Source organism: Perca flavescens, chromosome 23 (assembly GCF_004354835.1).
Source record: "Perca flavescens isolate YP-PL-M2 chromosome 23, PFLA_1.0, whole genome shotgun sequence".
Classification (NCBI taxonomy): domain Eukaryota; kingdom Metazoa; phylum Chordata; class Actinopteri; order Perciformes; family Percidae; genus Perca; species Perca flavescens.
Genome location: NC_041353.1, coordinates 23,904,413 through 23,930,999, shown reverse-complemented (window position 1 = coordinate 23,930,999; position 26,587 = coordinate 23,904,413). Strand labels below are relative to the sequence as shown.

Here is a 26,587-nt window from a genome sequence, read left to right as displayed (position 1 = left end):
AGCGGTGGCAATGACCGCGACCAGAGCTCCGTGCAGTTGGAAGTGAAGCGGACGGCGGGGGTCGTGTTTTGGCTCTGGATCACTCAGATGCCAGTCATAGCAGGCTCAGGTGGACCTGCATACAGTACACAGAGGACTCAGTGACCGGCAGCTGTGCACCATCGCCCACACACAGCAGGCTTGCAGGTCTCACACACATGTAATGTCCCCACACTTTCACGAACGTACTAGTCTTGCATTGCAAAAAGTTCAAAAAGTTGTGCTGCTGTAACTATCTCCTTAGTCTCGCATTGCCAGACCTTCCTCCACAGCGCTACGGAGGAGGGTCTGGCTAGTCCACACAGCATTCTGGGATGGGAGAAAAGCGTGCTCTGGTTTATTGCCATTTCTCTAAACCAATCACAATCGTCATGGACGGTGCTGCTGCAAAATAGCCTCGGGAAGGAACTTGTTTTGGTGGAACATGTGTACGTTCAAAAGTAGTTTTAGTCGTGCAACAGAAAACTCCGATTGGACAGATAGTCTAGCTAGCTGTCTGGATTTACCCTGCAGAGATCTGAGGAGCAGTTAACCATAGTCCTCACAAATCCACCGGAGGTTAGAACGCCATAACAAAGAAAGAGGAAGGTGACGGACATCTGGCCGAAATGAGGAAACTGAACAATACCGGAAATGAAACGTAGTCGATTTAGGGCCCTAGGTTGCACCCGGCGCAACAAAGCCCGACGCAAGTGTCTTTGCTAGTTTAAGACCGACGCAGTTGTCAGTTTCCCTTCCTGCGCCCACGTTGTTTAAATAGCAAATGCCCTTGCGGGCGGTGTGTTCAGGTGCATTCTGAAATGGTATTATGATATGATCTGCTTGTGCGTGAAGTGAAAGCATGCGAGCAGATCACTTTCTTCTCCTCTTCTTCCTCTCCTCTTCTCCTTCCTATTTAGCAAATCCTTCATGATAATAGTAATGCACCAAGGTACAAACATGCCTGGCTTTTAAAGGGAATGGGAGATGACACTTTGATTGGTTTGTTGCATGTTACGCCGAAGAAAAAACCATGAATTAATGAAGACACTAAGTACAACCCTTTTGAACCATGCACCCGGCACACGGACCCTTTTTTCCACCGCTAAACTAGCAAAAGTGGATTCGTAAACGCCCTGAAAGCACCTGCGCCAGGCACTTCACACCGTGCACTTAGATCGTTAAAGTAGTAGTGATATACTGACCTTTGCAGGTTTTGCCATCAGGCTGCAGAGTGAATCCCACGGGGCAGCTGCAGCGCACCCCTGTGGCCGTGTCTTTACATGTCCTGTCGCAGCCGCCGTTGTTGACGGCACAGGTCTCTGCGGATGGCAGGACAGAGATGGAGAAAGAGAAGAAGGGGGTGTTAACGTGTGTCCCCTGCTTCTGAAACAACATGAAGAAAGAAACAAGAGACACTGACGGTGATGTGGGTTGAGACAAAGCTTCATGCAGTTTTACAAATACACAAACAGCAGCACATTAGGATATAATGTATTCTTGCGTTTTCTCATGTAGCTTTGTCAACACACAACAGATGAGGAAATTACGCAATTTCAATCAAAACACTCCAGTTTCCATGAGGAGAGACATCTTTATACAGAAACAAATAGTGTTCACACACACAGAAAGACAAAATCAAGATGTGTTGTATCATTGGAAGCTGTGCATAATTACAACAAGACAAAAACACATATTCTGATAAAGGAGGGTGAAGAAGTCTTTTGCCCGAAGGTTGGTCCTGTTTCCAACAGGACAAGAAATCAGTTAACACAATAAAAAATAAAAAAGGAAGGGTTAATGGAGGTAGACAGCAAAATAAAGTTCGGGCTGTAAGTCTAGAACGCACTCGGCAGAACTGGCTTATATATTTGACAAATGAAAAATGTTCGTGTACGTGGCGCAGATAAAGAAAGGTTTGCCGGGACTTGTGAATATTGCCTGAGCTGATCCCAAAACAAACACAAGCTCATGGTAACTCTAGCTCACCTGCCCAGCCACTGTTGCTTTAGCAAAGCTCAGCACACACTTTCCCAATGGGCCTCGAGAAGTGCTGAGGAGGCTGAAATTTGACGTTGACTCATGTTTGTTGAAAGGGATTTAATAAAACTACACCTAATAAGGCAGTTTCAGCTAGTAACTGTTGGGCTTTTGGTGGGTCTGACTTCAGTAACTCAGAGAAAGTCCTACATATTGCTGCTGTGTGAAAGAGTGCATGAGCTGGGAGTTTCGACATGTCTGTAGGAGTATAACCCCCCAAGACACACACACACTTTGAAACCCAAATGGTTAAAACTAGCATCATCACGTAAATGTTCTTTAGTTCCTTCAAAAGTTGACATTTGGAATTCAAAGGCTTTTCCTGGACAACAGCAACATGTAAATCGAGGATGTTCCCTCCCTTTTGGCAGCTTTTCCCATTTAATTAAAATGCCAGCAGATTGTGTGCCTGAGAAGTAAAGAGGGAAATAGGAAAAGCCTTTTCAGGCTGGCAAACACATCCACGTCTAGAGGTCAGTGCATTAGCATAATGGCCTTTCAGAATGCAGAGTCACAAACACATCTGAGCCAAGATGGCTGACGCATTCTATCAAGAAACAGGGAGGTATTTGTAGATTTGTTTGTGTTTCTTCATGCAGCTCCAAACAACATCAATCTCACGCCTTCTTCTCTTAATCTCCGCTTCCTAGCCGGCATTTGTTCCTCGCTGTGTTTATCCAAAGCTCTGTGTTCATCATTTGCAATCCTTTTCAAGTCTAGTTCTCTCTGGATAAGTTCTGACGCCAGATATCGAGCTATTTCAAACTCCTAACTCTGTCTTAAATGGAGATGGTTTTTTTTAAGAACGAGGCAGGTGGTTTCATAGATGTTGCGTTGTAGAAAAACAGCAAAGAGGAGGGAAAGGCTGGGAGGAGAGACACTCCATCATCCAGGCAGCCTGTCCGATGGGCCCTGTAGGTTACGACAGCAGACCCTGTCCCCTCTCCCCTCCCCTCCCCAGCTCGGGACTCTGTCAAGTGTGTGTGAGAATGTGTATTGTTAAGCTAACTAATAACTTAAGGGGTAGGTATACATGCCTGCACAGGTGTACACAGTCAGTAAGACTTTTTGTGTGAGTGTAAATGTGCATGTGAGTAGACTTGATGTGTGTGGAGGTGGTGTTTATGGGTCACAGTGATTTATACAGAGTACAGTTGGCCCTATCATTAGGTGAGGGTGAGCAGTCCTGCTCAGAGCCCCTTGCTCTCTAGGCCACGCCCAGCCCAGCCCCAGGGCCACACTGAGCACGGGAACACAGACGCACCGCCGGGCCTGATTGATGTGTCGGATAAGCCCCTCATAACCCCCCTCATCCCCCTCTCCAAGCCTCAACACCCTCCATCTAACCCTGCATATTTCTAGCCTATCCTGGTGTGTGTGTGTGAGTGTGTGTGTGTGTGTGTGTAACTTCTCTCATTAGGACTGGAATCACCAATGATGGATTCTGATCACATAGTTGCCCTGTTTGTTTAATGTTTAATCTTTCTTTTTCCTGACCAATTTTGTAAATTACATTTTTCTTAAATTCAATCCAAAATTTCTCCCAAATTTGATGTTACCACACTTGCAAAAGTTGGTGTATTTCCAGCGGACACTGTTCACTATGTGATGGGTAAAATTGAGAAAAATGCGCTGCTGATTATGTGCCAGTAAAAAAAGCGATAAAACGTACCAAGTGTTCTCGTGATTTTTAGGTCCCCTTTTATTCAACATAAACATTGACATATTATTGGATTTTTGCTACAGAAGAGATGTCTAGAATCAAATCTGGCAAAGATTAAAGGAATTGTTCAACATTTTGCAAAATACCAGCATCTCTCTTCACAAAATTAACACATTTTTTTGATCTGCGTTGGTTGACCAGAAACCTCATTTCATACTAAGGGCCCTATTTTAACGATCTGAAACGCAAGTAGCTTTGTGGGTGGATCTCTGGCGCTGTTGCTATTATACCGGCGGGATAAATGAGTCTCGCGCCCGACGCAAATCTAAAATGGGTTGGTCTGAAGTAGCTAGGTGTGGTTTGGGCGTAAAGTGCAGTAAACCAATCAGAGCATCATCTCACATTCCCTTTAAGAGCAGGCGCGTTTGTTCCATGGTGGATTGCTATTATGACGGCGGATTTGCCTGGCGCACGACTTTTTGAGGACTGTGCTGACCTATCCAAACATATATAATACAAAATATTTTTCTTTGTAATTATGTATGGTTTTCAAAAATGTGAACTGCTGTAGATGAGAGAAGTGTATGCGCGTTGTGCACACGCTACATTATGGCCAAGCATGCGCCCCTAAAATAGCATCTGAATAATGCGCTACTGACTTTAGACTAGCGCCACTGACTTTAGACTAGCGCCACTGACTTTAGACTAGCGCCACTGACTTTAGACTAGCACCACTGACTTTAGACTAGCGCCACTGACTTTAGACTAGCACCACTGACTTTAGACTAGCACCACTGACTTTAGACTAGCACCACTGACTTTAGACTAGCGCCACTGACTTTAGACTAGCACCACTGACTTTAGACTAGCACCACTGACTTTAGACTAGCACCACTGACTTTAGACTAGCGCCACTGACTTTAGACTAGCGCTACTGACTTTAGACTAGCACCACTGACTTTAGACTAGCGCTACTGACTTTAGACTAGCGCTACTGACTTTAGACTAGCGCCACTGACTTTAGACTAGCGCCACTGACTTTAGACTAGCGCCACTGACTTTAGACTAGGACCACTGACTTTAGACTAGCACCACTGACTGTGTTTTTTTCCTGGTCTATGGCGGAATTGTTTTCTGAAACTGCAAAATAGCACCAGGGAACGTTTGCACCTGAACACGCCTCCTCTTTTCGCTGAACCGCCCCCGGGAGCGCAAATACATTCCCTAATTTACCGACGTGCATCTGTGGAGGGAAAAGTCCGCTGTGCGTGGGGTGCAAAATAGGAATGATACATGCGTCGGTGTACAAAGGCAATTGAGCGGAGTGCAAGATAGGGCCCTAAGACTCCATGAAGTCACTGTACCCGGCCACGAAATCTTCTGTAAAGCTACAACCTGTCATTTTTACACTTTTTTTGTGCGGTAGGCTGATTTCGCTACCTTTGGACATAACCAGGCTAGCTGTTTCCAGTCTTGACACTAAGCCAAGCTAGGTGCCTCCTGGCTTTAGCTTCATATTTACAGTACAGACATGCGAGAGGTATCGACATTCTCAGCAAGAAAGCAAAGTGTATTTTCAAAAAAAAGTGGAGCTATTTCTTTAAGGGTTTAATTAAAAATGCCCACTGTCCATTCTGGGCAATTGGCTATTGAGTCAATTAACTTTATTCACTTTGACTTATTTTTTCTAAGAGGTCATGAAGTAAACTGTTATCACCTGGATTACACAGGTTGGTTAGCAACTGTGTGGCTCATTTATGTATTCAGATCAGTGAGGAACCTGAACATCATGCACATTTATAATTTCTTGAACAATTCTTTTTCATTTTATTTAGGCCTACTCAGATGATAAAGTCCAGTCATTGGGTGCTTGGACTATACTGTAGATGAAATCAATAAGAAAGGACGTAATTGGCAACATTTAAGGTGAGGGGAGGCTGGCAAAATGAAAGCAACTGAACACAAATGTCCTCTTGCAGACTGAACAAGGGCGGCAACTTCATCCGTGGGGATTACAATATGTGAGCGAGGGGCAGAGTAATGAAAGGGAAGACAGTTAGTATACACATGCCCGTCACACTCCTCGCATGGAAACGCTGACCGCTCTTTCCGTGGGAGGAGGACACATGTTCTATTGATTAAAGCTGGAGAGCACGAGAGAGAAAACCATATGCACTGTGTATACTACAGCATCATGCCAAGTAACAGCAACTGCTGCACTGTAGGAAAAAGGTGAGAGGGGCACGATCACCTATCAGCGCTCAACAAGATCCCCTTTTGCCCCGTGATGGGCACCTAAATCACCCGTCAGTCAGCACAGCTCTGGCCTGTAATCACGCTATATGGATACACCTACCGTGCAGACCCACACACACACACCTCAGCTGAGCTCCGGCTGTTCTGAGGTGATGGTTTATTTGCAATCCAGGGCCACTGTAGCACCACTGAGTCTCTCTTTTGACACTTTGCTCACATGTGTCCAGCACCTGGCTCTTGATTTTCCTTCAATATCAACATCCCAAAATGTTTTGGAATGACTTTTCATCAAGTCGCCCACGCTCCCTCCTCTCCTCTGCCCTCTTTTCCCCATCCATCCTGTTCCCTCGCTTCCTCCAGCCTGTCCTCGCCTCAGCAGCGCCTTTTCATCAGCGCCTCTTCTGCTGCACATCCATTTGTCTTGGTCTGCGCCGTGTGAACGTGGCGGGGCCAGAGACAGGAGCGCCGTGTGTCAGAGGAAGCAGACAAACTGATTGCTGTGTCAAATCTAACATGCTGCTGCTCAGGCCGTGCCAGTGCAGCACCGGGATGGCCTCTCTGTGCTCTCAGCAACCACGCGCGTGCACGTGTGTTGGTTCACACACATTGGAATGATGGAGGCATGTCCGGACTCAAACACTGAACGGATTTCAGGTGCCTTTGGCGTTTGTTATTGACGCAAAAAGTCTCCTTTAGCATCATATTTAGACGCGCTTAGTCGGGACGTATGTGTAAATGCCATATGGCAAAAGAACAGAACAGTTACGTTTAGGAAAAGATGGTGGGTGGGGTTTATAAAAATTTACATTTCAGTGACACGCGGGACAAGAACGGAACACGATCCCCGGTCTCCTGGGTGAAACTCCTGTGTTGTTTGATCCATCCACCACCCCAACCAACCTCCTTTCGTGGATTTTCAGTCTTTCATACTACTCGCTACTCGCCGCGGTCGCGCTGCTGCTCTGCCCCGGCACGTTCCATACATAAAGGTTGATTTTTTGCGTCGGTATCTGACGCTGAGAGCCACTGAGCAAGCGTCAGTATTTTACGAGTTGGGAGTGAGAACGGGTTGCAATGGCAGCAGGCGACCATGCAAGCAATTTAGGGTTCAGTGTCTTTCCCGAGGACACCGCGATGGAGCCGGGGATCAAACCGGCGATGGGTAGTGCAGCTCTCATGAAATTCTGTTGGATGTACCCAAGCTGCATATACATTTCACATTTATCACAAGGCCAACTTGCTGTATGTTGAGTCAAGCTAACTTCAACAGAGTTTTGGCTGACATGTGTGCTGACTTCGTTCTGTGGTTTCTATCCGCGCACATTTTGGAGGTAAACTGAGTGAGCATGCAGCTGGACATGCTGGACTGTGGATGATGGGCTTCTGGATGACATAGCGTCCTAACATGTCTTAAACCCACTGCATCACTAGCCAGAGGTGCTGCTGTGACCGATCTTACTGTGGAGGGCTTGGTTTGAAAGTGAAGCCTCGTTAGGAGGTATTTCCCATGGTATCCCAGTGAGGTGTTTAGTAGGGCAGCCCTGGAGCACTACAGGTTACAAATGGAGGGCCATCAGGACAGGCAACGTGCTCCTCAGACAGGAGGTGAAGCGGGCTTTAGTGAGGAGTGAGGAGAAATCAAATATTCAGTTAAAAGGTCATTGAGGGGGAAAAGAAAGGAAAAGAAGATTGGAATAGGAATGAGGAAAATCAAATTCCCCACTCTTCCTCCCAGTCACTGTGTCCAGAACCTGCTGAAATGAAACGTTTATAGAACATGGTTTAATAGACTACAGACTGTCCAGCACATTGGTTTGGAGTACCGGACACCGCGAGGGCTTTCCAATGTAACTCTGTGTTAGCAAGTTTAAAGAAAAAAAGAAGGTTAAAGTCAAAACAGTAAAGGACGAAAGTAGTGCTTGGGGGGGAAAAAAGCACAACTTTAATTGAAACACCCATTTGATTTTGGGTAAGTCTGATTGATCAAGTCATAGGAAAAAAACATTAATTAATTGATCTTGGATTGAAGATATAACAGCAAGAAGTTGCAGGGTGCAATGTCTCAGAAACCTACGGTACATTAAGGCCATTGTAGGTCAAACATATAAATAATGTGGAGCCGAGGGAGGTGCCCAATTCAAATCCCATTTGAATTGCCCCTGGATGTAACCAGCGATATCCGTGTATCTGCCAATTGCATTCTTCTGAATACGCAATGTCTCTTTAAAGTCCAGAAGCTTATGATAATGTGGTTAAAGGTTACCCTGGAAATCTAGAGTCCTTGCGAAAGCACAATTCGAATTTGCTCAGCGAATCTTTGGGATTTGGGTCTGGATTTCCAGGCTAGTTCAAGGTGATTGTGGGCAAAAATCACGAGTATTTCCTTATTGCTAAATCCGATTGCAAAGTATAATTTGATCATCCAATGCAGGCATAAAACACGGCACGCAGTGTCATCTGTGTTGTGATGAGGTTGATCCAAACTTGCAAGGTAAAGCGATGTAGTTCCTTTTTAACCTCAGAGCATTTTCAAGTTTAAGTTTTATTTTATGTACGAATGTATCTCGTTACAAAATAATAAATCACCCCTTTCCCGGGCTCCATAATTATTATTATTTAAATACAATGAACCTAATGGACGTAATACGCCTTGGTGGAAACCAAATCATGACTCATTTTTTTAAAGTAGAAGTCTTTGATGTCCTAATTTACATCAATAGCCATCCCTTGGTATTTATAGCAGGAACTGAACACCCAAAGACCAATCTAAAAACAGATTGGATCATGTTTGACCAGTGCTTCTTAAAATGTGGTCCAAGGATGCCCAGGGCTTTTTTTAGAGCATTTCATGTGCCCGGCAGAGAAAAAACAATATTTGACTATTTTCGTCCCATGTTTTACTTGCAATCACCCCACCTAAAGAACAGACAGATATGTCATTTTAAAAGACATATCTGATGATAAAAGTCTCATAGAATGACAGTTTTGGGAGCAACAATCCATTTGGTCACAGGTAGGTAAAGTTGAGGAGGACCGGTGTTAAGGGAAAACAGCCACCTCTTTCACTCCGTTTTCATCACGTTAGATACAGTTGCAACAAAACTGACTGTGGGAGACACAGTGGGCATCAAAGGTTTACAAAAAAAAGAAAAAAAAGAAACAAAATAAAGACAGAGAGAGGACGACGAGGAGGAACGGAGAAGAGTGGAGTCGGGGATACAAGCACAAGCGCCATGGCAACACATAGAAAGAGGAAGAAAAGAGTTACCCATAAGTAGCCGCCGTTTCACCCGCTTGTCCACATCAGCTACTGACGTGGCATTGAACTCAGAGCTCTCAATTGCAGCCTCATCTTTCTCTAAAACACAAGTGACAAGGGGACAAACAGTGAGCAGCAGGTTAATGAGAAGCCCAAATGACCAGACCTTCAGCCCCTCTTGGCGTTTGAGCAAAAAACCAAAGCCAAGAAGCAAGAAGCGATGAAGAAGCGCCAAAATCCCTGTTAGAGTGTTAATCCCCAAACAAATGATAAATCCCCCAGAGCAGACAAAAGAACAAAACAAAATAAATGAAATGATCAGTATCAGTGTGGAGCTTACAAAATGAAGCGGTAGGAAGGTAGGTAAGTAGGTAGGTAGGGAGGAAGGGAGGGGAGGGAGGTTCAGGGCTTACATATGAAAAAAGCTGGTTAGAGGTGAGAGGTTGTGGGGACGGAATGGGGTTGGGGGGGAGGGGGAGGGGGGACGTTAAGAGAGATTTTAATTCTCGTGTTGACGTTGCCGTTGTTGCCGATGGAGTTTCTGTCTTCCATATCAAACAGCCACACTTTGTCAGCAATGATTCCCTTGCGTTAGGATGGAGGAGGAAGACGAGAAAGAGAGGGAGGGGAGGACACATGTCCAACATTTCCAAGACAAGCTGCCTTAAACGTGGGCACAGAGACGGAAGCAAAGGAAAAGGGGGTGACGGTGACAACGGAAAGAGGAGAAGGGTGGTGCAGGGGAGGAGGACGAGAGGTCAAACATCAGAGGAGAAGTGTTTGAAGGACCGAGCGATGACAAGATGATGGAGAGGGAAGGATGGACAGAGTAGAGAAAGAGAGCAAGGGAGAGAAGGATGAGAAGGATGAGGAAAGACAGAATCCGTCCCATCATGGCCCACGCTGCGAGCGAAGGGTATGAGGGAAAGGGGGGTGCACATGCTGAGAAATGAGATTTTGAAGGGGGAGTGTAGGGAGGGCATGCAGAGGAATATAAAAAGCAGGAGGAGGTAGTCTGGGGGCAGCGCTGGTTGCCTGTTTGTCTATGGAACACATCACACCTGGCTTTAACAGTCAACGCTGGAAAAACCACATTCCCAAAGCTGGGCAGCGGAGCTGGGTGGGGGTGGAGGGAGAGGAGAGGGAGGAAGGTGGCCGCGGGCGATGGTTGTAGAAGTGGATGCAATCGCTGTTAAGATGGCATGCATGTTGCGCCGTGTGGGTGAGGTATGGGTTTTAACGATGGCGGGGAGAGAGGCGGCCTTTCATTGGGCCTGAGTCATCAGGGCCTGAATGAGCATCTCTCTGGGAATGGACGCCACTTGCCGCTATAGGGCTGGGCTTTGATGTATACACAGTCCTGTGGGTGGTGGGGGGTGGATATGGGGGTAATTAATGTCCCTTCCATTCCCCAGCCCTGGCCCACTAGTGTTTTCTCTCTCTCCTCTCAGGCGCTTGATGGACAAAGTGGAGGACTCTCTGAAGTACGCTCAGCGATGAATGGAGGCTTTCTGGTGCTCAGCTAACGGGTGAAATGTGGCTGTGTGAATGTGTGTGTGCGCGATTGTTGAATCGAGAGCTTGTGCATACCAGTCTGCGTGCTTTTGAGTGTCTGCTTTCTTAAGTGTGTGAAAAAATCTGTCAGAGAGGGAGATAAAAATGCGAGTGTGTGTGTGTATGTGAGGGCTAAATGTGTAAGACAGGTTGAGAAGGGGTGGGAAGAGAGGAGTCCCTGCCACTCGCTCCTAAAGAGTCTATGGGGCTAGCAGTGGTCGGAGGCCCACAGAGAGGGGAGTGTTTTAGAGAGCCAGACCTGAACCGGACGAGGAGAGGGGGGGGGGGGTGGGGGGGGGGGGTACACTACTACAGCTAGGAGGAGAATGAGAAACCAATGCACTGGAAGGAAACAGAAGGACCAGGGCCACTAAAAACAACAACAATAAAAAATGTACTTCAATTTAAAAAGGAAAATGACAAAAAAAAAATGAAAACAGGAAAAAAAAGAAGAAGAAAAAAAGGAAACCGTACAAATGCAGTGCAGGCTCTACCATGCAGCAGACAGGCAGGCAGACAGACGGACGGACTGATTGATTAGTGAAAGAGTCAGTGGCAGACAGTTGGACATTGTGGCCCATGTGAGTGGACACATGCAGGAGACAGAAGGGTGAGTGGTGCAAGTCCCTGCCTCTCTATTAAAAAGGTGAATGGAGCGAGAAAAGGGGCTGATGGATGGGGATGAGGCATGGAGGTCGTTACGTTGGCAGGTTTGTGGTTTTCGACGAGTCGCTTGCCTTTTTTGTTTGGGACTTGTGAGGAGGCGGAGGATGAGGAGGTAGAGAGAGAGGTGCAGGATGTTAGGTTTGCTTTCGAGGGAGCTTTAACTAAGATCAGGCTGCAATTGAGATGTCCGTTTTTAACCACAGAGTCTAACACGTGGCCCCTGACCCATCCCCACCCACCCACCCACCCCCCCACCCACACACCCAGAGTCACTCTTTCCTCTTGTGCACTGAGGAGTAATCCTTTAAATCCACCTGATGTGGGTTTAACATGGATGCTCAGACAAGACAGGCAATCAGGTACTATCGCCAGAAAGCAGCAGGAGAAGGAGGAGGGAGGAGAAAGGAGGAGCAGAAGGACAGCGCTACATAGACAGGGTAAAAGGGATGGGGGGGGGATTAAAGGTAGGTCCATAGAGCAGTTGGGATACCCAGACCAGAGACACAGAGGTCCTTTCTCTCGTCAAAGTATGAAGAGAGACAGACAGAGAGAGAAAAGACACAAGACATTGGGAAAGGAGGGAGAGGAGGGTTCCCTCTCTCTCTCTCTCTCTCTCTCTCTCTCTCTCTCTCTCTCTCTCTCTCTCTCTCTCTCTCTCTCTCTCTCTCTCTCGTTCGGCTTCCTCTTCGCAGCCTTTGCTTGACGGTGTGCTTCACTTCTTCAATGCAGCTGGAAAGAAAAAGGGGTTATTGGCAGTCAAAACCTAGTGCTGCTGAAAAGCAGCACGTCAATCTGCGTGAGAGACAGAGAGAGGGACAGAAGAAGGAAGACAGAAAGACAGAAAGACAGACAGACAGACAGACAGACAGACAGACAGAGAGAGAGAGAGAGAGAGAGAGAGGTGTTTCCAGTGTACGGACACAGCAGGAAGGGCAGCACATAATAATGACATCAGAATAGTGTGTCCATGTGTGTTAATCAGCAACATCATTCTGAGGTGTTTCTCAGTCAGGACTGTGAAAACTTGATGGGTCTTGTAGCCGTGCAGGTGGTTATAATCTCCCCGTTTTACATGCAACAGTGTGTTAAACACACTTAACACTCTGTTTTCTTTAGTTCAAACCACATGGGAAAGTTTACTTAATTATTTTTAGTGGGTTCATTAAGGTCTACGCTGCCCAATTACAAATGAACCACAACTTGTAAACAAAAGTCACACGGACTCCCAACACCTTTTTCTGGTGTAATAATTGCGAATACGGCCAAATGAGACTTTAGTCCAGACTGTGGTTTGGTCTCGGTTCATTTTGTCACGCTAAACCTTCCGAGTGTGATGAACTGCTGGTTTTCTAAAATTGATTTGGATTGTGTGCCGACTCCTGACAAACCACATCACGGTAGTTCTTTTAGAGAAGGACAGAGACCTTCCTTTTTTTTTTTTTTATTAAGGTGTTGCTCTCATCTATCCAAATGAACACAACTGAAGAAGAGCTGTTACCTCAGAGTTCAAAGGAACTCCTTTATGTATGCCTACTCAGAGTGTTACAGTGTTGGCCCGCGTCTTAAACATGACCTTAAATGTTATATTGTTGCACTAGCGTTTTAGACAAGCCATGTGTCATGTGTTAACAGATGTGTTGGCATTAACTATTGCTATTAGCTGAGCCCAGTACATTTTTTTTTGATACATTGTGTTATATACCTTCAAATTAATAATTCCAACACAAAATGAAAGAACAGAAAACACACCATTGTGTTCAAGAGCCAAAATGTTAAATACATCTGCATGCCAGATTCCAAGATCAACATTAAAATGTATTCAACCCAAGCTCAAATAGATTGTGCATGACCTGACCACTTTGTTTATTTTGTACTGCATTACACAGGAACATTTGAGCAGCTATCAGTCAAAGCTGGCCAGCAAAAGAAAACAAAGTTCTGAAGCAATGTTCAATGTAGCATTAAAATTGTATAAGGAAGAGTGTCCAGGGGTGGGGACACATGAAACCAACATGTCTGCTAAAGTCTATTAATCATCGCATTCAGCATGGCTGGGCATCAGCACTCGATACCTTTAAGGTACCGAAATAACCTAGTACCGAGTAGTATCGAAACATCTCCAGTCAAACGATACCTGCATTCCAGCCAATCACTGCAAACGTTCTTGTATATAACCCATACAGTCTGTTGTGTGGTGAAGTCAAGCTCTGAAATACTTCATTGTACAGTTTTGGACAGTTATTTAATACATATTTTAATCATTTCATTTAATTAACATGATATAAAATATATTCAAAAAAAAATCATATGGATGGGAAGAATTAATGCGATGGTACAAATTAGTGCGCACAAATGATCCATACCTTAATGCTCCATAGATTACAGGACCTTGAGGCCAAAATACTCAAACTACAACCAGTGTGACTAATATTTAGGGATTGAGGAGTTGCAACGTTCGCCTAGACCGGCAGGGGAGGGTGTGTAGCCACAGGCACGGTGCGCCCCCTCACTATCTCTGCTCCTCTCCTCTACAGCTCTTAGCTATGCTGTTATAGTTTTAGACTGCGGGGGGGGGGGGGACTTCCTTCCTTTGACACACTGAGCTCCTCTCTCCTCTCTCTTTTCATCTGTGTGCAAATGCTTGTTACTAACCTGGCTCTGGGGAGCTCGTTCCCCGGAGTCCTTGTGTTTTCTTGCCCTGCAGTTTTCCCTGGATTAGGGTGGCACCTATATCATGGTTGCAGCCGTCGCCGTGGTCCTGCTAGGCGCCCTGCTACACCCTGCTATGCCCTGCTACGCCCTGCTACTTCATACTATAAATAAAATTGAACTGAACAAGCTGCAGTAGACTGGCTAAGAGCAAAGAAACTATTTCTTACAAGTATATCGAAAGTGGAGAAAACTCCACTTACTGTACCTGGAACGCCGCATTCTTCTTGTAGTGACTGGAAAAATAGTCAGATGAAAATAAATAGCCTGTATGTGAGAGCCAGGATGTGGAGGCATGATTCTGTTGACAGTCACATGTACGGAGCTGCCTGCTGGTTGCTGGCTGGGATTACTGACTCAACTGAGTTTTGACACGCAGCGTGGGAGATGATGTCTTTCTTAGAAATGCTGCCTGGAGGAAATGCGGCAGCTGTTGTTGGTGAATCCGGTGGGTAAACAAGCAGCAGAGATGAGCTAACGAGACCTATGCTGTAGTTGAAACGTGATTAGTCAAGTTTGTCATTTCCACCGATGCCCACAAGCGACCAGCGGGGCAGGGCGGACGCGAGGTTAAACAAATTGGTCACGTACAGTGGGCATGCACTGTAATGCTGTGTTCACACCAAACTCAAAGCAGAATTTTGCCTGCCATTAACTTGTGCGTATTTGACAGCAGCGTCATATTGAATCATTTGTATTTATTTGCGTTACTTGCATAAGATGCGCCGCTGTAGATACCAACGTTTCTTACCGTCATCAAGCACTGAACTACCGAACTTACCACTATTGCTGCCTTGTACCTATTGTGGAAGTCCCAGATTCGGTCGACAACCAAACAACGTTGTGTCTGGGTCCACAGCATCATCCGGAGGTGCAGACAGCTTGGTGAATTTCCCCGCATTCTTCTGAAATCCCGTCTAGATGACGGGATTTCCCGCTTCCAACGCAGATTTTGCGGTGATTTATTTTCAACAAAACTAGGCTGAAATAACTACATTGTGATTCAGATTTGTAAAAATTCTGAAATCATGCTTTGTCAGGTCTGTCTGCAAACAACTTTTAAAATGCTTGTTTTCTGAATGAAGTTTGGATCGATCAGGGCTATGCAATGCTATGCAGGAGAATCTCACCGCTGATAGGCTTTCGCGACACAGCAGCACTGACAAATTTGCATCTATTTGTGTCCTTACAATGTCTTTGCATGTAATTGCACCGTATGAAAAGTTGCTTTGCGTTTGGTACGAACACATCATAAGATATGGAGAAAAGCATGAAACTCGAGAAGTAGTCTGATAGTTGCCTGGAATTAAACAAGTCACTTATGAGAAATGTTATGTCATTACTGTGATTGTGGATTGTTCTGTTGATAAATCAGGGTAGATGAACCTGTTAAAAGGGCTGTTTTTTCTTTTCTTTTTTTGTCAAGGGAAGGGGAGAAGAAATGTTGAGGAGCTTGGAGATTATCTATCTGCTAACTCACCACCTCCAGCCCCAAACCCCCCAACACACTTCCTCATTCTGTTTTTTACTTTTCTTCTTTAATCAGCTGTGCTGCACTGACACTGTACAGATGTTACAGTCAAACAGCTGCGAGGGCGTTAGGGTATATATCTGTGCGTGTGTGTGTGCGCAAGATCGGGGAAGTCATCTTGGTTGTCACTCACCGATGCAGGTCTTGCTGTCTGTGTGCAGGGCGTACTTCTGGTGGCAGCCACACACCGGCCCTGTGTCCGTGTCATCACATGTGTGCTGGCAACCGCCGTTTCCATAGTTGCACGTCACTGAGGACCACACACACACACACACACACACACACACACACACACACACACACACACACACACACACACACACACACACACGTCTTACCGCTGGCTTGTATATTATGTACAAGGCTCATGACATTTTATATGTCCACTAATTCTTTATTTAGCTTATACGGGAACAATACAGGAAGACCCAGAGGGCCATTTATGCTGTACAGAATTAAAGATGCAAAATGATGTGTGGATGGATATGTATGGCTTGAGAGATGAAGAGTGAGACTGAAAGAGAAGGAGAATGAGAGTATGATGAATGATAGAAAGAGAGATAAAGAGAGAAAAGGTGAGAGTGACAAATCGAGAGGGAAAGAAAACACAGGAGTAGCAGAAAGAGGAGAAAAAAGTAGAATACAGAGCAAGAGGAATCAGCAAGAAAAAGAGGGAGAGAAGGAGAATGAGATAGAGAGAAATAGTAGGGGAAGATTTAGTTGGAGAGAGGGGTAACAAGAGAGGGAGAAGGAAGCAGAAAGATGGGAGAAGAAGAAGATGAAGAAATGTGTTCACGGTGTTTATCTAAAATTCTGTGGAAATCCCTATCATATTCCACATAAAGTGAAAATTCTACTGTTTGTAACATAACAATACATATTTAATTTTTAGTCAATGGGACAGGTTTTTTTTTTTTTTTTTCTAGGATTAAAAGGGGCAGTTCACCCAAAATTCAAAAATACATATTTTTCCTCTTACCTCTAGTGCTATTTATCAATCTAGCTAGTTTTGGTTGGTGTTGCCCAGTGTTGGAGATATGGACCCTAGATATGTCTGCCTTCTATTAGATATAAGGGAACTATCGTAGATGGCGTGTGGCGTCTAAAAAATAAATAACTGAAAAACTCAACAGCAATTTTTCTTTCCAGAAACCATGACCAGGTTACTCAAAAAAAGTCCACATACCTGGTTGTGAACAGTTTCATGTAGGAACTATTTTCTTTCTACTGCACTACACCCGTCAAACGTGTTAGCGCACAGAATTATTACATTATTTAAGGCCTCACATTTTGATTTTGAACTTTTAGACTTTTTAAGACCCCACGGAAACCCTGTTACAGGTAAGGAGAAAAAAATGCTAAGTATGGCTAAGGTTTTGTTTTTGCACAAAACCAACCTGGTAAGGGTTAGGAAAAGATCCATGTTTGGATTCAAATGATTACTTTGGTAATCACATAAACTCAGACTAGGTATCTGTATTTGAAAATCGGTTCTCAAAAAAGTTCCTGACTTCCTGGAAAACTACTTAGGTCAAGAGGGGCCTAAAGAGGAGAAGGTACAGGGAAAGACAAAAAGTTTCTAAATCATTTCTTGTGGATGAGAGATAAAGAGAAGGTGGGAGATGGAAAACGTGAGATAGACGAGATTATAACGAGGAGATTTCACCGCTGCGGGACCTCTCCTGGAGCTTTTTAGAGAACTCAACTTCAACTTGGCCCTGAAACAGCCAGCTAAGTAGTACTTTTTAAATGGGCCACAAACTCTTGAGATGGAGCTTGCCATAATAAACAGAATTGATTTGTCAAAAACTAACTAGGAGAAATGTTTGTGATTCGTCCAAAATTTTAACCTCCTAACTTCCCTAATCTTCACAGTTCTTGAGGTGAAAAGGGAAAGTAAGTGCAGATACACTTTTTCAGAAGCTTCTGCTAAAATGTGCAGTTCCCGAACGTGGACCAATGTTAGACCTTATGGTAACTTTAAGGAGAAGAAAGAAGAGAAGAGAGGAGGGTAGAGATGAGAGAAAAAAGGAGAAAGGATGAGCTAAGGAGCGAAGGAGGTAGAAGATATGGGGAGACAGAACAAGGGAGAAAATGGAGAAGAGAGGTGAACATGGACAGAGGGGCAGAGCGGACATGAGAGGTGAAGGAAGTGTGTGTGTGTGTGTGTGTGTGTGTGTGTGTGTGTGTGTGTGTGTGTTAGAGTGCGGATCGGGCCACATTTTTCTGTCCGAGCCCGGCCCGCGTCCGACAGAACAGTAACTGAACCCGGCCCGAGCCCGACAGTTAAAATCTCTCTTTTTTTTTTCTCAATTAAAATGTTCAATGCCTTATCGCGCTGTGTTGACTGAGCCCGACCCGAACCCGAACATCATTTCTAAATATCTGTCCGAACCCTATCTAGGCGGGCTCGGTTCGGGTATCCATCCTCTAGTGCATGTGTGTGTGTGTGTGGGTGGGGTGTGTGTGTGTGTGTGTGTGTGTGTGTGTGTGTGTGTGTGTGTGTAGACATAACTAGAATTTCTTTCATCACTTGTTTACTACCGTCCTGTGCCGCCATATTCAACAGGCCGACACAGCACTGGGTCCCTCGCCGCTAATAAAATATTAGCACAGCGGGGGACGCATCAGAGCCTTTCAGAGGCTTTCACAATCTTCACACTCTCACCGTCTGAGTGGAGAACAAGATGTGTTGCCAAACAAAGTGTAACAAAAAGCTTATTTTCCCCCCTCAAAAACAGCAGCCCTAAATTCCATGGCTGCAGGCACTATGCATGAAGAGTGAGAAAAAGGGATGGAGTGGTGAGGGGGGAGTCCACTGAATCCGTCAGCACCTTCAGCTTGGCCTGAAACGCTTTACTGATTTTGGTATTAAATGTCCACCCTCATATTTTACCGCTGAAGGCCTACTGGAACTTGTCCATCATTGCTATTACAGATGTTTATTACAGGAACAGTTTAGATCCTTCATCACACCAGTACGTAACCCCTATAAAATCAAGTCTAGGAAACAAAGTGTTAATACCTTGCTGCCATGTGACTTGTAAAATGAAGTGACAAGGCAGAAGATTAACAGATGACGGAAAGCGTTGCGCAAAAGTGCATTTGACTACATGTAAGATATAAAGACATCCAGCGCCTGAGCTGCTCATTTAATATGAAAAAATGTTAACCAAACCGACACATGAATCGGCGACTAAAGCTTGACCTAAAAGCACAGTCACTTTCTGGTGTGTGTGTGTGTGTGTGTGTGTGTGTATGTGTGTGTGTGTGTTCTTGTTTAACTATATTCGTGGGGTCCAAAAACCAGGAGTCCAGTATACTTGTGCGGTCCCGACAGCTTTGTGGTGCCAAAATGCTGGACCCCACAAGTTTAAAGGGCTGTTTGAGGGTTAAGACTTGGTTTTAGGGTTAGGGTTAGAATTAGGTTATGGTTAGGGTGAGGGTTAAGGTTAGGCATTTAGTTGTGACGGTTAGCACTGAATTTAGGTGTAATACGTACATGTACAGTCTTTATGGTCTTTGGCCAGTTCAAAGCCAGGACGGCACTCGCACGATACCCCGCCTTTGCCCGGAGCTTCCCTGCAGATGTGGGCACAGCCGTGGTCCTTGTTCATGCAGTTCATCCCATCTGCAAAGGGGGACGGAGACACAGGAACAGAGAGCTATGGAACTTTTCTCTGATTGTACAGAAGTGAACTCAGCCAACAAGTCATCATTTTCACTGGCACACTTGGGTTCACAACAAGATTCACTCAATATGATTCGTTGAGAATTTAATACTAAAAAATAACTGCTTCATCAGGACTGTTGTGTGGGTGTGGTTTTGATTGACAGTGGCCAGACGACATCGTTGATGTTGTCTGTTCAGCACAAGTTGGACAAAGCTAGAACCACAGGCACACAACAAACTGCAATACACCTGTTGGTGTGAACATAATAATTCCCTAAAGCATTATTTTACTGCTACAACTTTCAAGGTTCATTTCATGTCAGTGTACAATACAGGGTTTTACAACAAAATGCAAGTTGCAGTCCCTTTATGCTACCACAAGAAAAAACAACAACTCTTTTTTATGGTGGAGTAGAGAGGATGAGTTGAGCTGAGTTTCTGTGTTGTCTGTGACAGCGAGCACGATACTCCAACGGTCAGCTAACCATTTATTTCCTAACTGCAAAAACAGTGACATAAAAATCCAGACACATTTCCTCTTCTTCATCAGCACCAATTAAGCCCTGCGTCTCAATGTATGACTTGGATTAGCCCATGTTTTCAGCTGTCACTCATCAGAGGCTTCTTCTTGTCAGCACTGACACAGCCGTGCCTCCTCCCACTCGTCTGATCCCTCCATGCCTCCGTTCCTTCACCCGAGCCCGTTTGATGTGGCCTCCCATCCTGGTGATTTGTAGAGCACACTGTGGCAATAATATCTGAAATAGGCCAGTGTTTAAATCTTCATCAGCTAGGGGAGGAAGCAAGGAGGCGGACGGCCAATGCTCTCCAGAGAGGCGAGTAGGGAAGGAGAAGGCAGCCAAAGATATCATGAGCTCTGGAAAGAACTGGAAAAGTTAGTTTAGGAGTGTGCGGATGTCTGCCCGTCATGGCACAATCAAATGTCTTCGCTCGCAAAAGATGGTTTCTGTTTACAGCTTCATTACACTCCAAGCTGAACAAAGTTTTAGACATGAGATTTTCTTTTAAAAAGGACCTTTTATTTAACCCTCTGGGGCCTAAGCCATTTCATTCAACATTTGGGTCGCCTGGTTTCCTTGTGAAATAATGCTTGTATAACCTCAACCATGTTGCTAGACCTTACTTCAGGAGAAAGGTCTTACTTTGTCGATAGAAATCCCCAACAATCGGTCTCGAAACATTGGCATTTGCAGGATGGTTCTCCATCTGTTGTTGCCAGTGAATGTTTTTGGTGATCCGTTTACGATGGAAAACTGGCCAGCAGCAATTGTTCCATCCGTGTCTTTATCTTGCCCGGGATAATAAGCTTTTTCTACAACCGTTGGGCAAACATGCTAGCACGTACCTGTTAGATAGTAAATGCCGTACACATATTCCTCTTCGTAAATCTGTACAATCGTTCACCAAAACAACCAAGCAGGCCTGCCTCATTGCTCGATCCAAATTTCCATCAAACCTTGCCATTTTCAGCATGTAGCTTGGTAGCTCGAAGGTTGGTGTTTTGAGTACGGTAACACACAGATAGCACAAGTGGAGGAGCAAAGCCTGACATCTGGCGCGTGAGCCAGGCGCGATACTTCCATTGTAATGCACAATCAAGTTAGAGATAGGCTATATCCTGTCAGGATATGTATGCTGCAGGGATGTCACATGAATGTATACAATGTTATATGATGACAAAGACAAAAGACAAAAACTAAATGGAAATTGAATCTTACAGAAATGTATTAAAATCACATAGAGAACAGATAAGAATGAAGAAGAATAAAAACCCTGGGCACCTGTCTTACTATACTATCCTAATGCGCAAAGGAGAATCTACACATTATTTATTACATTGACACTCTTTGGAATTGGGAAGCTGAAAATATCTTGTTTCGCTTAATATGATATATGATTTCATCATTGTGAATTTATTGTACAAATAAAACACTGCAGTTCCAGTTGGATTACAAAGCTCCGGGAGGCCTACGATTTCAAGAGGGACCTTGTTGAAATGCTGCACATCTGTACACTGCATTGATCTGGAGATATTGAATATGATATAAAAGGTACAATGTGGTGTAGGACGTAATCGGCCCCATACGGTTAGTAGCCTCCTTAACACTCACATTGTTTGATTGATACACTGCTCCATGATGTCAACTGACAACCTTGTGGGAACAACTTTGCTCCTCATACCAATCAAATCGTGTGACCGAGCTTCGTCAACGCACTTCTTTGTGACTTTTCAGAGTAGTCTTTATTATTGTGAAATGGGAGTATCAGGCAAGAAACAGGACAGGGGGAATCTGTCTCCTCAAGGACAGACAAAATAGACCTCCACCACAACAAAATGAACTCCCTTAAAAGGATGCCCCCGTTACCGATACATCATCGTTTTGTCTTCTGTTCTTTGCCAAAGTTTCTCGAGGTTGACTAGTGTAACAGGAGAGCCATGTCCTCTCTCAAGATGTGAGGTGAAACACTGACATACAGTAGATGTTAAATAGAAAAAGAGATCACATTAGCCTAAGACATTTTTAATGTTGTGCTGGCTACAGCTCATTTGTCAACATCATTCTTTGGTGTTTTGTAGGTCCAGCGCTGATGATGATGATTAAGTTAGTAAGAGCTACAGTACGAGAGCTGTAGTTTAGGTAGCTGGGAGATTTAGAAGTTAGAAGTTTCAGGTTCACTTGTGTGATTTCGTATTGAAGCCTGGTCTTGTGACCAAAATAAACAGGATAACCAATGATAACCAAACTTTAAATTCAGTTACAAACACATATCAATGCATCATGGACCACTTTTAAATGGCACAGAAACTACTTAATAGATTTCAAAGACATTTGGTACAAGGTTGGGCTGTGGGCAAAGAAAGGAATTATTACTGTCACCATGGCGATTTAAAAAAAAGCAATATGCATTTTTACTTGCCGGTCCATCATCATCATCATCAGTAACTACAGCATCTACAGAGATACCACATGGAGACAACAAGAACTGTGATTGGTCAGCATGAGCTGCTTGTTTTTTCTCCTACAAGCTTCTAGTGACCGTTGGCAGTGAAGGCAACAGAAGCTATAAGTTGCCCTTTTCGCTGACAAAACATTTAGCAAAGACACCTTCATTGCAAACCCATTGTTACATTACAGGACTGCTGTTATCCCATTGCATTGAGTATACATGCAATGTGTCTGTGTGAAAATGTTGCTGACCAACGAACTGAGCCACGACTCAGGCTGTCTGTAAAGTTTGCACAATTTATCTTTTACAAAGCCCCATTATTCCCAGACTTTAGGTTATTCTAAAATTCATGATAGTCCATCACTATGTTTTATTTAGTCCAAATGGAAATGTTAATCTTCTAAATATTTTCTCTTATTAAAATAACACATACCGTGTAGCCTTATGTGCTTTCTGAATGATTTCTAGATAAAGCCTAGCTGTATCGAGGATGCTCTCCAAACATCCAAGCACCATGTGGAAGATTTAAGTTGTCATAAGTAGCCAGTTTTTCAAATTCAAAGAACTAATTGTGAATCCCAATCCCAAACTAGCACTCACCGAACTTCGTCTAGACACACCCCTTCCCTGGTCACCATGGTGAATAATGTCCCTTCATGGGGCCCAGGAGTGCTTCAAGTACCTCATTAGGGTGCCATTCCTTCTAGAGAGTCCCCTTCACAAACAACAAGTCCTTTCTTAAACACTGCCATTCTAGCTGTCCACTCCCAAAAGGACCATTCCATCAAAGTCCCAAATAAAAGGAGCCAAAGGAAAGTGTGCATTTACATGATTAACAAAAGATCAAACAAAATGTGTCCCCCTGTTCAACATTATATAATTCAGACAATATATTTCAGTTAACGTTCAGTTTAGGCAGGTATTATTGCACAGCCAAATTTGGACCCTGTAACAATCCAGAAGACTAGCAGGGCAGTAAAGCCAGGAGGTAAAAAAAAAAAAAAAAAAAAAAACTTTAAAAAGTTTGCCAAAGCATGCATTGACCCTTTTTGAAAACTAAACTCATAAGAAAGCAGAGTATCTACAATCAATTTAAACCTAGGAGAAGTCAAATAAACTGAAGCAGAGGGAGAAGGTGGACACAGGCCTGGGACTCAGCACAATCGAGCCTAAAACAACAAATAGGAACTGTGGCCTCTCAACGTGTCCGACGTGACGGGGCAGGGAGGGTGAGAGGGAAAGCCGGCGGCTCACTGACACGTTTACTTGTCAGACCCGAATAACCCACATGGGTCCATGGATACATATCGAGCCAGATCTGATGTCGAGCTCTGTTTAGCTCAACGTCAGCGCTGAGCTGCCGATACACAGAGAGAGACAGGCAGAGACCACATAGTCACTATACAACTGAAGCTAATATTAAAGTGACTGACAAGTGACGCATTGCACAAAAACTTCCAGCGAGACAATTCCTTATTGTGCATCATTTCTGCAAGACTCCTTTACAGCTTCAACATATCCTGAAGGACTTTTTTGTGAAAGAAAACGCTGGTTCTGTTCACTAAATCGCAAAATTGAAATGAATAAGTGAGAGATTTTTTTTATATAGTTAAAACATGTTCCCTGCTCTCTGTAACAAACACTACTAATTCACCCTACCCATTTTATAAAAGCTTTTACGTTTTTTACTTCCAAACACCAATATTGCATAGCATTTAACATTTCCACCAACGACAAATTAAAGGATCATACCGGCAGGTTTGTACAAACACATTTTGGCCACTTTACATTACTGCTCAGCACAGTACTACATGACCTGGTAGTCCATGAACATTTTAATTCATCGAGGCCTGGAGATGCAGCAACACGCCTACAACCGAGTTGAAAAAGGCAACCACACATGTGATTGATCATACAAGTCATAAGAAAATGAAAAGAAATAAGGAAATTAGTTTCCTGAAATGAACTGAAATCGGTGGCTGTCTAAAATGAATGGAAAAAAATATGGTATGTTTTGGAAATGGTCGGCTAGAATGGAAAGGTTTTTTTGATTGGAGTCATTTTAGATCTGAAGATGCAAACATCTGCATGCTTCTTTACACTAAAATGGTGTTTGTCACTTTTGATCGCAATTCCTCAGTTAGCAATTGAAAGGGAGAGGTTGACGTTTGTTCTTTCCAGCTCGGTGTGGAGCTTTGTTTAGACTGGAGGTCAGCAGGTTCACAACTACCGAAGCTCCTCACTGGGAGCCCCAGCAGGTCCAGATAAAACACCGAGACACGTCTTCACGGCCCATAACAGCCCCGAGGACATTGTCTCTCCTCTGTCTCTTTTATTATCCCCTGTCCGTCTGTCTCTCTCTTTCACGTTCCCTGCCTTTCGTTATCCACCTCTCCACACATTTCTCTCTCCTGACTCCTGATGAGGTCCAAGCATATCACAGCCGTGTTATTACAACTTTGACTTTTGCAGCGTTACACCCCAAAGCCCCAGAAGTCTGGCTGGCAAAGTATAATGGGAGACCCTAAAGAAAAAAAAAATTAAGTTAAAGACAGAGACGGATAGAGAGAGAAAAAATGAAGGAGGAGAGGAATGTAGAAGACAAAAGGCAGACGGAGAAAGAGATGGAGACAGTTTAGGATAATTTAGAGCCCTCCTCCTGCTCTCCTCTGAGGCGGATGAGGAATGAGGTGATGCTGAACGCCAGTCTCACAGCCTGATCGCCTCACCAGGGAGAGGTGAGACACAAAGAGACATTTCACACTTTCAATCAACTGTGAAGAAAATAAGTCGCAATGTTTAACGTTGGAATAATTTCCAACTAGACAAATACTAACTATATAAATAAAGCCCCATGGTATTAATAAAACACAATTTGAGAAGAAAGCCTGCACATTACTGTGTTGTCTTTAGCCTCTAAAACGGACTCAACTAAACGTCTTGCAAAAGCTCAACCGACTGGACCAAAAGATTTTGAAACTTTGACTTCTGGGAAGTAGTTACCCTTCCTTTGTTTATTTATTAGGACTCCCGTTAGCATTACCAGTAAAACAGTTACACCTACTGGGTCAAAAAGGTTTCCTAACCTTAATGATAATATACATTTGAATGCTGCAGTACTTTGGTGCCATTGCAATACATTTAATACATTGTGCACACCTATGATCATATCAGCATTAGTTGAACATTTCTTGCTCAGGCTGTATGAGTATGACTCTGCTTTGATTTGTGTAAGCACGGTGTGTGCATACACTACTACACTACCACTGCGCCATACCACACCGGGAGCGGCTCAGAAGCGGAGCGTCTTGCTGCCCGACATTGCACATTTTTTCGTCCCTGGCCGATTATCGGGGCCGTTTTTTTGGCAGTTTGCAGAGTATCTGTATCTCCGTTTTATTTGCCTGATAACCGATAAAGTTAATTAATTAAAAAGTGCACTACTTTGGCTCGGCTACAGCTCTGTGTCTGTCCCTCTGCTTCGGTTTCACTCACCACTGAGTCGGACTTAAAGGTGCTGTAGGTAGGGTTGTGAAGTTCCAGGACTTACCCAAAAATTTGAACATCGGCAACTTCTCAGTCCCTCTCCCCTAAAGCCCAAAATTGTCTCCTAAGCCCCTCCCCACACAAGGGAGAATGAATGTGTGTGCATTAGCGGTGATTGACACGCAGTTAGACCCCCCCTCCGGCTCTGATTTGTGCATCTGAACAGGGAGCTATGGATTATTGCAAATCCCACTACAGGCTGTAGGTGGTGCCAGAGGAGCTGGATTTTTTTTAAATGACCTGCTTCATGTAGTTCTACTGGAACATAGGGTCAGTTTCAGCAAATATGACAGAAAGGTAGTTTTATAAGTCTTACCTACAGCACCTTTAATGTCCCGCCCACAACAGTATCTGACTATCTTCTACTGTGTAGTATGCTGAGAGTTTATCATTTATTAAATAATTGCTTAAAGCATTTAAACAAAGTTTTGTGTTGGAGTTTGTAACATTCCAAAATCTTAATTTTGACCTAAAGATTTTCCTTTTCACTTTAAATGCATATCGGCTCCAAATTGGTTTTCGGTTTTATGAAATACTAATAATCGGTATCGGCCTTGAAAAACCAGTATGAGTCGATCCCTAGTTTGTACACCAGCTAATGACCATGTGCATGCCTGTCTGTGCCCACACATGTATGAATTGCAAGTGTTTGTACTGCCACACATAAAGAACTCCACTTTAAAGGCCTATTTTAAATGAAGC

General features: G+C 44.2%; 1 protein-coding gene across 3 annotated transcripts in view; it reads right to left on the bottom strand.

Annotated features, from left to right (window-relative positions):
* Positions 1 to 26,587, bottom strand: part of scube1 (signal peptide, CUB domain, EGF-like 1) — a 126,548-nt gene that overhangs the window by 36,666 nt on the left and 63,295 nt on the right. For 2 of the 3 annotated variants that reach the window (XM_028570466.1, XM_028570468.1), the window contains 4 exons: positions 19,199 to 19,327; positions 15,830 to 15,946; positions 9,246 to 9,335; positions 1,224 to 1,340 (listed from right to left, as the gene is read on the bottom strand). In XM_028570466.1, coding sequence (XP_028426267.1) covers positions 1,224 to 1,340; positions 9,246 to 9,335; positions 15,830 to 15,946; positions 19,199 to 19,327 — 453 coding nt within the window. The remainder of the gene's footprint in view (positions 1 to 1,223; positions 1,341 to 9,245; positions 9,336 to 15,829; positions 15,947 to 19,198; positions 19,328 to 26,587) is intronic. The other variant, XM_028570467.1, reaches the window with a different exon arrangement.